The following is a 12,102-nucleotide window of genomic DNA, read 5'->3' as shown; positions in this document are numbered from 1 at the left end:
TTTAACTAGAAATGCAGGCAACTCAGTATTATCAGTCGGGTTAAAATTACCTATTTTTCCATACATCTCCTTACCCAAAATGTATAATAGCAGGTAATTCACATAAAACACAGGGTTCATTTTTAAAAGACATCAAAGGGAGACAAATTATATCACTACTATGCTGTTTCTATTAATTCTAAGTAACAACAAATACAACATTAATGTAACTACAATATTATAAGTAAAGAGGCCTGATAGTAAATTTTGTGGGGTATTTACAAATGTAAAATGCTTATGCAAAGTGTTAATTATCACAAGCTGGTGTTTTGTGTTTTTTACATAGATTAATAGAATGTGCCTAAAATGTTAGTTATGCACTTCAAATACATATCTAGCCACAGTCCATGAAACTAATGAGAAATAAAAAACAGCTTCTGCTCATTAGAGCTTCACATAAATGAATGCTTCCCACTTTAATAAGAAACAAAAATAAATATTCAAGCAGTATACACAATTTTCCATTGTGTTTATTGAGTATTGTATATTCTAGCAAAAACTGATATGGGAGATAACTGCATAAAGTAATATTTTATTCATACTGAAGGCACTTTATGTATCTTTCTAGACCATTTTAAACTGCAAGGCAAAAGGTAGCAAGCTAAACTGTAACACAATTCCAGTAACACAAAAAAAAATAAAATAAATATAATTAACTGGATAGAATATTTTTTTGTTTTCTCTTATCAATAACTGTAGAGCAGTGCTGTGGAATGATACCATCATGAAATGAAAAGGGTATGTCTGAATCACACACACACAAAAAAAAAAAAAAAAACACTGGGTATTTCTTCACGTTGCATATGCCCATCCCTCAGTGCTGTAGAGACTTTTATATCACAATGAACAACCATGGGAGCGGGTGGAATGGGTATCATATATGTACACACACACACACACACACACACACACACACACACACACACACACACACACACACACACACAGTGACTTGACAGGTTGCTACAAAGTAGTAAGGTCTATATTAGAACATCGAAGTTTCACAACTTCGAATGTTCTAATAATGACCCCTATTCAGTGAAGCTGCGGAACACCGAATTTCTTCCAAGGGAAGGAATTCAGTTGGCCGTTCCTGTGGCTTCGCTATGTTCAGCACTGTGGTGGAAAGTTACGGGTCTGGATCAGGTAAATGTGTGATTGTGTGGATGTGAGGGTTAGGGCATGGGGTAGGTGAGTTAGGGTTAAGGCGCAGGTCAGGTAAGTGTGCGATTGTGTAGACGTGAGGGTTAGGGTGAGGTAGGTGAGTTAGGGTTAGGGCGCAGGTGAGGTGAGTGTGTGATAGTGACGGACCTTAGGGTTAAGGTAAGTGGATAGCTAGTGGTGTGTGTACAGTTTAGTGTAGGGTTAGATGTAGGATTTTAGGTGTATGTGTGTGGACTGCTGTTTGGTGTGTTTGTGTTGTGTGTATGTGTGTCGGAACAGCGAATTTTTTCCCTTGGAAAAAATTTGCTGTTCTGCATGTTCGATGTCAGCGTTCACTGAATATGGGTCGATATTAAAACATTCAACGTTTTAAAAAGTCAGTGTTTTAATATAGACCCAGTCGTAAGAGGCAATGTTGAATGCTTTAAACAAAGTACACAAATTCCAATAATGCAACATGATTTCTGATTATAATTTCTTTAATTAAATGTTACTTTTTAGACGAAGAGTTCCAAAATGAATTCACTAACACTTATCTCTAATTGGCTGGCTCCCCTGTTGTAAATCTGGAAATGGATTTTCTTCTAGATTAGACAGCATGCTGCAAATGGGACTGATATGACTGTAAAGAATGGAATTCTTTCTCTGTGGGTTTAAGCACTATTCCTCCACCTACTTTTCACACAATCTGCTGGGAAATAAGCTAAAGGCTGGATGAGGGTTGGGCAAATGGACCATCTGGATGATGGTCTGAGCTGTTAGTAAACAATGACAAACACAAGTGAATGACATTCCAATGATTTTCACAAATAAGTGAAGTGCATCACCAGCCACTTAATCTAACACCAACCTGCTCCAATAAAGTAAACAAAAACAACATGCCTGCTGTGTTCTGTTTACACCAGCCCTGCCTTTCCTGGCACTGTGTCCGCATCACTGATGCCTCTCTAGAAACTTGCTGTATTCAGTGGTTAATGCATACTGCATACTCCTGGCTATTTCTTTACTACTGTCACTCCATTTTAATTGCTAGGATTTATTTTAGGCATCCAAACTTTAACTAACACAATATGTAATGATAAAAAAAGAACATAAATTATGCCACTGCAACTTGTTTTATCAACATTTTAGAATAAAGCATTGATTATGCTTCAACACTTCCACTAAAACATAACAAATGAGATGCACTAAACATGGCACAATATAATTATTTGTTAAACACAATATAAAATGATAAAAACCTGGAATAATTCCAGAGGAAAAGAACAAAAGGCTCTTTAGTTAAATGTAGTGGGTCTGATCAAATTAGCTGATGTATACATTTCACTAAGTATACATTTAATGAAGAAAAGCTGTTGAAAGAGAAAAATGAAGCAGTTAATGACAATCTGAAGTCAAATTGCAAAAGATTTAATGCTATGTTTATCTTTTCAAGGTAGCAGACACACAAAAAAAAAATACAATTTCTCAATTTTCTTTCTGCTACCTCTCCGTCTGCCATAACACGTTAATATGATGGAACTTTGCAAGCTGCATTCTTTATTTTCAAGGCTATATTTTGGACAGGGTCTCACCTGGTCTCTTCATCATCCCAGGCGATCCTCATGCCTTTCCCACCACCACCTGCCGAGGCCTTGATCATGATGGGGTAGCCTAGCAGCAGGGAACAATTAAACAGAAGTTCAGACTTTGAGCACTTGGTCATGTGAACATGACAGCTGACCATATGTTCAATAACGCTAAAGACAACAACTGGTTTATTAAAAAGCAGTCTGCTAAAGAGTCAGAAACAACTAATTAAGTACTACATGTGATAGCAACTGACAGTCTCCTAAACTCAAAATATAACGCTTAGCATACATATTAAGAAACTAAAATACAATTAATCCTCAACCCTTGACAGCAGTAAATAAGCATGCAAACATTCAAATCTAGTTTATCACCATAAATTAACTGCTTTAAAACTGATGCAGAGAAAAAGGCTTGTGAGACACAAGATGTAAAATGCATACTATTACTGAATGAGTCATACTAGGTACAATTTGACTAACCTTCACAGTAGCAAGTGCTGAAGGATTATTCTCTAAAAACAGAAAGAGGCCCTTGGTTCACACTTTATGTGGACAAAGGAGCAGCAAGTAAAATGGTACTTCTCCACACAAATTAATATTTATCTTTAAGCCCTGCCTTTTTAACACCACGAAGGCAAAGTTTAATTTCACATTTTAGTGATCATAATAGAAAAAACATTTGCACAAACACATGCACTCAAAATAAAGTTCAAGTATAGAAAATGACAGAAGACATCCCAATTTGTTAAATACAGTTATTTTCAGGTCTGGGTGTAAAAACTCTACTTCTTATATTCATGTATTAGTACTCATATTTATTTTAAGTTAAAACAGCTATGAAAGCATTAACTCTGACAAAAGTTTACTCCTTTTTCTGTTTGATTTAGCTCAATTATGGAGGAATATAAAACACATATGAAGTAGAAACCTCAGAGACATACTAATATTTCAATTTTCTTGCTAAAATTTCTGTTGTAATGCCCATTTTGCATTGTGAACCAAAATTAATTTTCAACCTTTAAAATGTAATTTGGTTACCAGCATTGTTGCTATAAGCACTGCTTACTCCAATTTGCATTATTTTCTTTTCTTCGTACCGTTTTCCTTACTATCAGGATGCCACTAGAAAATATCATATAATGCAAGTATACAAGTACTCACCATATCAGATGACCTTTAAGACAGCTCTTTACAATAAAATTAACATTTAAGTAAACCTTTTTGGGTGCTCTTAATAAAATTTTGTGCTACACTGCTTGTAGATATATGCACCCTTTGGCGTACAGACAGCATTCTTGCAGTTGTGGTAAGGGATGTAACCACATGAAGAAGGGTGCTACAAGAAAATGCACTAGCTGAAAAGGCAGCAGAACTGCACATAAAGTTTACTTAGAGGCAGCCCTTCTGAGATGATCTACCACAGGGGCAGGCAACCCCTGATGCTAGTGCTGAAGAGTGGCACTCAAGCACATTTCTTTTACTCCATGGGACCTAGTAGAGGTTATTGTGATCAGTGACATCATAGCCTTACTTTTCACATTTCAGACAGGATTTCTTGCAAACCTGAGAAAATGTACTGACTGTGGGGAATCCAGGTATCATAAGTTATCAGTCACCTGCAGTTTGTCTGCCTAGCATTTGAACATTTTTACAGTGGTGCTGCGGTAGCGTTGTCGCCTCCCAGCAAGATGTTGTCCCATTCGATTCTCAGCTAGAGCGTCTTCTGTGTGGAGGCATGCGTGAATGGGTCTGCCTTCGTTGAAGGTTGTGCGTCAGGGCTGGTAACTCGGCACGTAAAAATCCACTACCAAACATTAGCGGACCGGAGTTCCGCTGTGGTGACCCCTAACTGGGATAAGCCGAAAGACACAACAACAACAAGTTGTGATTTTTGGTGCTCTGATGCAAAAAGGCTGCCTGGTCTTGATGAACAGTTGAAGCAATGGTTCTTTTGCAGAAGTCTCTAAATGAGATGAGCTAAACTTTTGCACATCTATTGCACCTTGCATTGAAGAGGACTTCTACACAAGGGGCAGTCGCTTAAGCAACATCATAAGCAGTGTTCCCAACTGCTACACTGGAGGTTAAAAGTATGCTGCATGGTAAAAAAAAATGCAATGATAATTAGGTAGCCACAACAGAGAAGAAACATTTCTTGAAAATGGAGACACTGGACTTTGAATCAAATATATATGCTAAGAAACAAAGAGCATCTGGAATGGGAGCTGAGAAGGGAGGGTCAATGTCTTGTGAAGATGCCCAAATAACAAAGTGTTTCCACTTTCCATGGTACAAATTGCGGATGGAGTCTTTCTAGGAATCAGACAAAATCCTAACTTCGTCAGTTGAAAATGATGAACTGTTGAGCAACAATGGAAATGGAGAAAGCAAGCTGTTAGTTTTCGGTTGGGAAAGTCTAAGTGAGGCTTCCTGGAGGGGTGGGAAAGCAAATCTGATGTCGGATTTAATATTCAGGGGTATCCCTCAGGTGATAACTGAGCAGGGGAAATTAGATTTGCTTGGGTTACAAAGGGGCAATGAGGATAAAAGTTGCCTTGCATCTAATTGCTTTCTGCAGAAACCTGGGAATTAGAAGCAAAGGAGAAAAGGCATACAGTACCTCTGGGGTGCCACTGCTTAACCACAGTATCTCTTGGGGAGATGGTGGGATTGCAGTGAATTATTTGCTGCACTTGGTACTGGATGAGGAAGCAAAAAGATGATAGCAAAGATGGCCCCTGTGACAGAATATCTGCTATTTTGCAACTATATTCAGAGACCACTCATGAGGTGTTAGGATCAACCTGCTTAGCCTGTCTGCAAAGCAAATGAGCATTCCTGGGATGTGCACTGCCACTAGAAAATGATGTGCAGTCTATCGCCCATTGACAAAACCAGACTGCTTCTTGGTCTAGAGGAAATGGCCTGGTCCCCCCTTGCTTGTTGATGCATCAAACCACTGTCATATTGCCTGTTTTGAAATCACCCAAAGAGGAAAGCAATCCTGAAGTTCCTGCAAAGCTAGGAGAACTGCCTGAACCTCTAGAACACTGATGTGAAGCTTGGCTTCTTCTGGACTCAATAATAATGGGAACAATTTTCCCTTCGTAATGTCCCCCACACTAGGGAAGAGCTGTCTGTGGTAACCACAGCTGCTGGTGGCTGCAGAACAAAATGTCTACTAGAATATACAAAAGGGGAATCTAACCACCACTGTAACTGTTGTTTGTAAAGATTAGTTCTAATGAATAAGTTGAGAGGGGCTGACAAAGTTGAGACCATTAAGCTTTGAGAAGTCACTGCAAAATTCTCACGTAACACTGATCAGATTGTACTACTGGGAAAGACAAAGCCCTTAGACCCTGGACCTTGAAGATCAATGCAGTTGTAGGAGAGGAAGACTGAAAGTGGCTCTGAACAGTCGACTTCAATGTCTGAATTCTGTCTGGCAGAGAAGACACTACTGAAGTAGTCATGTTCAAAGGACATCTGATAAAATTAATTATTTTGAGATGGATGCAGAAATGACTTTCTAATTGTTTACTGAAATGTCAAAGGACACATATATGAAGTAAATAGTCCATGATTTGATCAGAACCTTCATTGTTGAGGCAGCTAGGAGCCAGTCATCCAGACAGGGGAAAATTCAAATTCCCTGAAGGCATAGGTGAGCCACTAGAATAGCCATGCACTTGGTGAACATCTGAGGGCTGTAACACCACCAAAGGACAGGGTTTTGAATTGAAAGTGACCAACTCTAAGTCAGAAGCATAGATATCTTGGAGACGTTTTGGCTACTTTGTTGCAGAGGTCTGTATCCTGGAGATCAGTGTAGTACAACCAGTCATTTGCCCTAAGGCAAGGTAAAATTAACAGCACCATGGCAATCATGACTAGAGTCTTCTTGACATAGTTATGCAAATGACTGAGGTGGAATATATGCCTGAGGTTCTTTGTTTTCTATGAAACCAAGAAGAAACTGGAATAAAATCATAACTCCGTTTAGTCTAGTGGGGCTTTGTTTTTGAAGCAAGGAGACAATTTCCCTTTTTGAAACCTCTAATCAGTGGGAGGGTATATCTGGAATCAGTATTTTGACATTTGGGGGAAGCTAGGAGAAGAATATTGAATAGCCTCAGGATATTATCACTCTTACCCATCTGCCTTTGCTGCCTAAGTTTTAGGGTCTCATAGAAAGTGATGTATTTGGGAAATGACTGGGAGGAACCACCTCTATCATCCAAATCAGTGTCAGACATGAATGACTCTGATGGGGAGTCGATGTGCCTCTTTTTACACATCCTCTTTCTTGGAGCATGGGAAAGGTAAGCCCCAACTCATGCTCAACTCTATGTTTCACCTCTCAAGGAAGTGCTTATCCTCTCCATAACCTGAAATACTGCCCCAACTTCAAATGGATAAGAGGATGCAGCTTCCATGACTGGATCTATTCCTCCTGTGGGACAAATGGGCTGCAATAAAGAAGGGATCTCTAAAGTGGAGAGTGTGGACAGTTTATAAAAGTATATCAAAACTAAAAGCTTGAAGGCCAATGCCTCTGATGCTGACAATGAAGCAGTGCGAGACAGCTCCAATGAGGATGCCAAGGACCAGGGCATCAAGTAAATGGTCTTGAGAAGGCCTTCACTCAGACAACCTCAGAGTCAAGTATGTTGAATAAAAGGCATCACGAATGCTAAACCAGATGCTGCGGTTAACAGTGAGGGACAGACCTCGGGTCCAGGCTGGGAAAGGAGCCAGAATAGGGGATGCATGGCCTTCCCTATCCACCCTTAGACCCAAGGGGGATGGGAAGACTTGCATCTCAATCTACATCTTCAGGAAGGTCCTGTTCAATTGATCCACATCTGCTTCAGAAGTACTCTTGTAGGACTTAAAGAATCAAAACCACTAAGTAGAAGGAGGTCAAGAGAGGAATCTAGACAACTTCCCCACAGATGATGCTCTACTTTGGAGCTTCTTAGATGATTTGTAATGTATGACAATTCTCTCTAACAACTGTGGGGCTGAAGGTGGGAAGTGTGTTGGCGACAATGCTGATGCTGTTTCTGACCTGGGAATCTTCAGAGTCAAAGATGGATCTGATTCCTCTGGATACATTTTATTTGATTCAAATTCCTTAGACCTATGCATTTTGAGGGTTTCTTGGATTTGGTAGTTGACAGAAGGGGAATGACTGCACATCGCTAAAGAGAAAATAAGGGAGCATATGTATAATATACATGAGTTTATAAAGATTGCTGTTAAGCAACTATGTTTTGATAACAATCCAACAGCACAAAAACTTTTAGCACAACAAAGTAAAATGTTACCACCAAAAAGAAGAATTAGAGACATTGTAGAAATTTTATGAAAGTTTGTATAAAACAGAGGAATGTGGAAACCAAGAAACAGCAAAAATAGAAATATTTATAGAAGACTTGGTTATGCCAAGATCAGAGGAAGATGAGGCTCAACAACTAATGGTTATGATAGGAGGAGCTGGGATAAAAATGGTGACATATAGTCAATACGCAGGGAAGTCTCCAGGAACAGATGGCATTCCTATGGTAGTTAGGAGGGAAAATTGATAAAGAGTTAGAAGATTTTGTTTGATACCATTATGAAAGAAAGGGAAACACCAGCATCTTCTTGGAAGAAGGTTGTGTTGGCTGTATTACCTAAAGAGGGTAAAGACTCATCAATCCCAGTCTCACACTGACCTATTTCAATTTTAAATCACCATTATAAAGTGTTTATGTCTACGGTAGCTAAAAGAATGGCAAAGATGCTGCCATAATTGACAGAAATTGGACAACATTGGGGGACTCTTTCGGCTTATCCCGGTTAGGGGTCGCCACAGCGGAACTCCGGTCCGCTAATGTTTGGTAGTGGATTTTTACGTGCTGAGTTACCAGCCCTGACGCACAACCTTCAATGAAGACACGCCCATTCATGCATGCCTCCACACAGAAGACGCTCTAGCTGAGAATCGAACGTGACATCATCTTGCTGTGAGGTGACAACGCTACCACAGCACCACTACCGCAGAATTAGAAATTTGACAACATTAATAGAGCAATAATGATCCAGAGGGAAGCAGAATGAAAGAAAATAAAGCTGTTGCTCAATTTGACAACATTAATAGAGCAATAATGATCCAGAGGGAAGCAGAATGAAAGAAAATAAAGCTGTTGCTCATGGGTCCTAATGTAGAGAAAGCATTTGACAGAATAAGCTGGGATTTTATGAGTAGGGTAATGGAAGCAATTGCATTCCCTGATATAATAATAAGGTTAATTAGGAAGATAATACAAAGGACTGAAAGCAAGAATTAAAGTGGGAGGGTTCCCCTCCAGTAAGTTGTTTTTTGAACGGAGGAACCAATCAGAAGTGTCCTCTTTCCCCCTTGTTATTTGCTTTATATTAAGAGCTGTTGGCAAAGAAAATATGGTACTCAAAAATTCTAAGACACAACTGGTATGGCAATCAAGAAAGTTAGCTTTATTTGTAGATGATATTATTTTATACTTCATAAATCCAGAAAAAGACATATTCGTATTGTGGAACATTTTGAGACAGTTTCTCATATTTTCAGGATATAAAATTAATGAAGATAAAACGAAGGCTATAGCCATGAATTTTGTACCCACTCATAACTTGGTTCAGCAATAACCATACTTGCAGGGACATGTTTAGATAAATTATTTAGGAGTATGGATTAATTGCAATGGCAGCTAAGGATATGAGGTAAGATATTAAACCAAAGATAACACAAAAACTGAGAATAAGGAAGCTCATGTTTATGGGTATGGATAGAAAGATACAAGCAATGAAAACGTTTTTAGTCTATTTAGTTGTATACACAGGTCAGGCATATTTTATTAACCAGAGTTGATGCTGTGGACAATCACTAATAAAGAGTTGAAGAATTTATCTGTGAGGAGAAAGGGCAAGAGTTAAGCAGGATATATAGATCTTCCCAAAAGAAGCAGGTTAAGAATTACTTGATTTGAAGGGATACTTTATAGCTACACAGTTAAGGCACTCACACACATTGCAAGCAGAAGGTTATAATTCAAAGTGGAAAGGGATGATGATGTGGCAGGGGTGAGTTCAAGAAATAATGAGACAGAGTGAGATTTTGAATGCAGATTGTTAAGGAGAATAACCACAGCCACACAGGCTATTATTATATTCATAAAGCTGCAGAAAGTATTTTAAGGACTAAGCAACACGTGAATGGAGAAAGCAGATTTAGCAACACGGATGACTACAAGTAGGGGTACAGAAAACAGGCAAGAGGGGTTGGAATTTACTGGATAAAGCTGACAAAGAAGCCAAGGTACTGGGAGCAAATAACTACAGAAGGAAAGATAATAAACTGGAATGAGGCCAAGATGACGTTTGGACTGCAAGTTAAGAAACTGCCTTTCTTGACAGGGACTGACATCAAAATAAAGGCAAAGAGAAAGGGACAGTTAAGTCCTAAGTGAAAGACCTTCTCTGGTAGACTTTTTTGATGAATCTAGAACAGAAGCTGCTGTTAAAATGGAATAATTAGAAAGCCATATAAAATATTTCATGATAACTATAACAATTAATCAGAGGAGGTTAGAAAAGATTGAGAAGAGAGACTGGAGAAGCAATTTACAAGGAAACAATGGGAAGGACATACGTAAGGTTTTCCAAGTATGCAACAAAGTCCAGACAGTTTAGGATCTTTGCTTGGAGGCGTTTGCATATATATTTTCATACCCAAAGCAGACTTCGAAGAATTTTTCCTCAGGTAAACAGCAAATGTTGCAGGTGCATGGGGAATAAAGAGGTAACTGGAAGTGTAATGAGCTGGCAGATTTAAAAAACTCCTTACAGAGTTAGAAATACTGGGGGGAGCAAATGGCTGTCACTAAAGTCTGGACACATGAACTGAGTTGTAGAGGCATAGTGAGGACTTAAATTTAATTCTGTTGGCTGCCAGAGAAGCAATTACTAGAAAATGAAAATCAAAAACAACTGTACTTAAAGTACTGAATGTTGTAAAACAGATAAAAGAACTAGAAAAGGGGTCTTTAGAAAAGGAAGGGAGAAAATTACATAGAAATAAATGGTAATTGTGGGAACAATACATGCAAAATAATATTCAGGACGAGGAAGAGTGAAGTTTAAGGGAAGGCAGGAATTGAGAGATGGAGTGCTGGGCTGTTGTTATAAAGAAAGAAAACATATAATGTGTAATATGTATAAATGAAAAAAATGTTAATATGGTTTATTTTCTATTAATGTATATGTGCCTACATCTTAAGTGATATTTTAATAAAGGTGTTCAAAAAATACCAAGATTTCTTGCTATATGTACAGCCAAAGAATGACACTGTCTGGTGCTGAATAAACTGGAAGTCATGAGCAGGTTACATCATAAACACTTTTGTTTCATTTTATGATATTTTCTATGATGCTACCAAAATGCAACCCAGGAAACACTATATATGAAACAATCCCAGTAGAGAGCCATCTTCCTAATTAAGAAAGACTCGTTCCATATGCTCGTTCCATATGAAGTCTCAGTTCTTTTTGGAGATGGAAAATATCATCCAACTACTCAGAGATAATCTTACTGTTCAGAGACTCCCTTGTGTGTACGTTCCTGTACTTACTTCTCCAAACACAATATGTTAAATAGTTATCACTTTAATCCACTCTAGTCCCAGTTTTCATAAATTTATATAAATTAGCATTTTACATAGCTTGATCATTAATAGGACATCCTTTTTGAAATTACTGTACTGATCTAGCAACTTTATTGTGTGTAATTTTAAAGAGATGCTTGCAACTATGGCCATACACATAAAATGAACCTGTTAATTTTGAGTATAATTATTTTTTATCTCTAAAATTCTACCCCAGCCATATCATCTCCATTAACACATTATTATATATCTAACCCTTTTTGTACATATCAATCCATGGCTATACAATGAGCCAAATTAAAAAAAAAAAAAAGGTGATGTCAGAAATTATCAACAGTAATGAAAAAGAGAAAACAAATCTTGGGGATAAGACTCCCTGCACCCCAACAACCCTAAACAGACTAAATGTGAGATCACACAACTTTAGTGATAAGGTTTTCCTGCTGTTTCGTGAAGAGTTTTCTATGAAACACAAGAATTGATTAAAAAAATGTGCAATTCATGTTTTGCCAAAACTGTACTTAACTAAATGCAGGACTCTCACATATACTATCTCTAAATAGTTTTAAACAGTCTATAAGAGGAACAAAGGCATGGATTAATTATCTTTGTACAAGTCATAAAACAACTGCACCACA

General features: G+C 38.1%; 1 protein-coding gene across 2 annotated transcripts in view; it reads right to left on the bottom strand.

Annotated features, from left to right (window-relative positions):
• Positions 1-12,102, bottom strand: part of PCCA (propionyl-CoA carboxylase subunit alpha) — a 4,227,722-nt gene that overhangs the window by 2,462,399 nt on the left and 1,753,221 nt on the right. For both annotated transcript variants that reach the window (XM_044071233.1, XM_044071234.1), the window contains one exon: positions 2,778-2,856. In XM_044071233.1, the coding sequence (XP_043927168.1) occupies positions 2,778-2,856 (79 nt within the window). The remainder of the gene's footprint in view (positions 1-2,777; positions 2,857-12,102) is intronic.

Source organism: Protopterus annectens, chromosome 5.part0 (assembly GCF_019279795.1).
Source record: "Protopterus annectens isolate FY-2018-M chromosome 5.part0, PAN1.0, whole genome shotgun sequence".
NCBI lineage: Eukaryota > Metazoa > Chordata > Ceratodontiformes > Protopteridae > Protopterus > Protopterus annectens.
The sequence above is the reverse complement of the archived record's forward strand: the minus strand, read 5'-3'. Positions and strand labels throughout refer to the sequence as shown.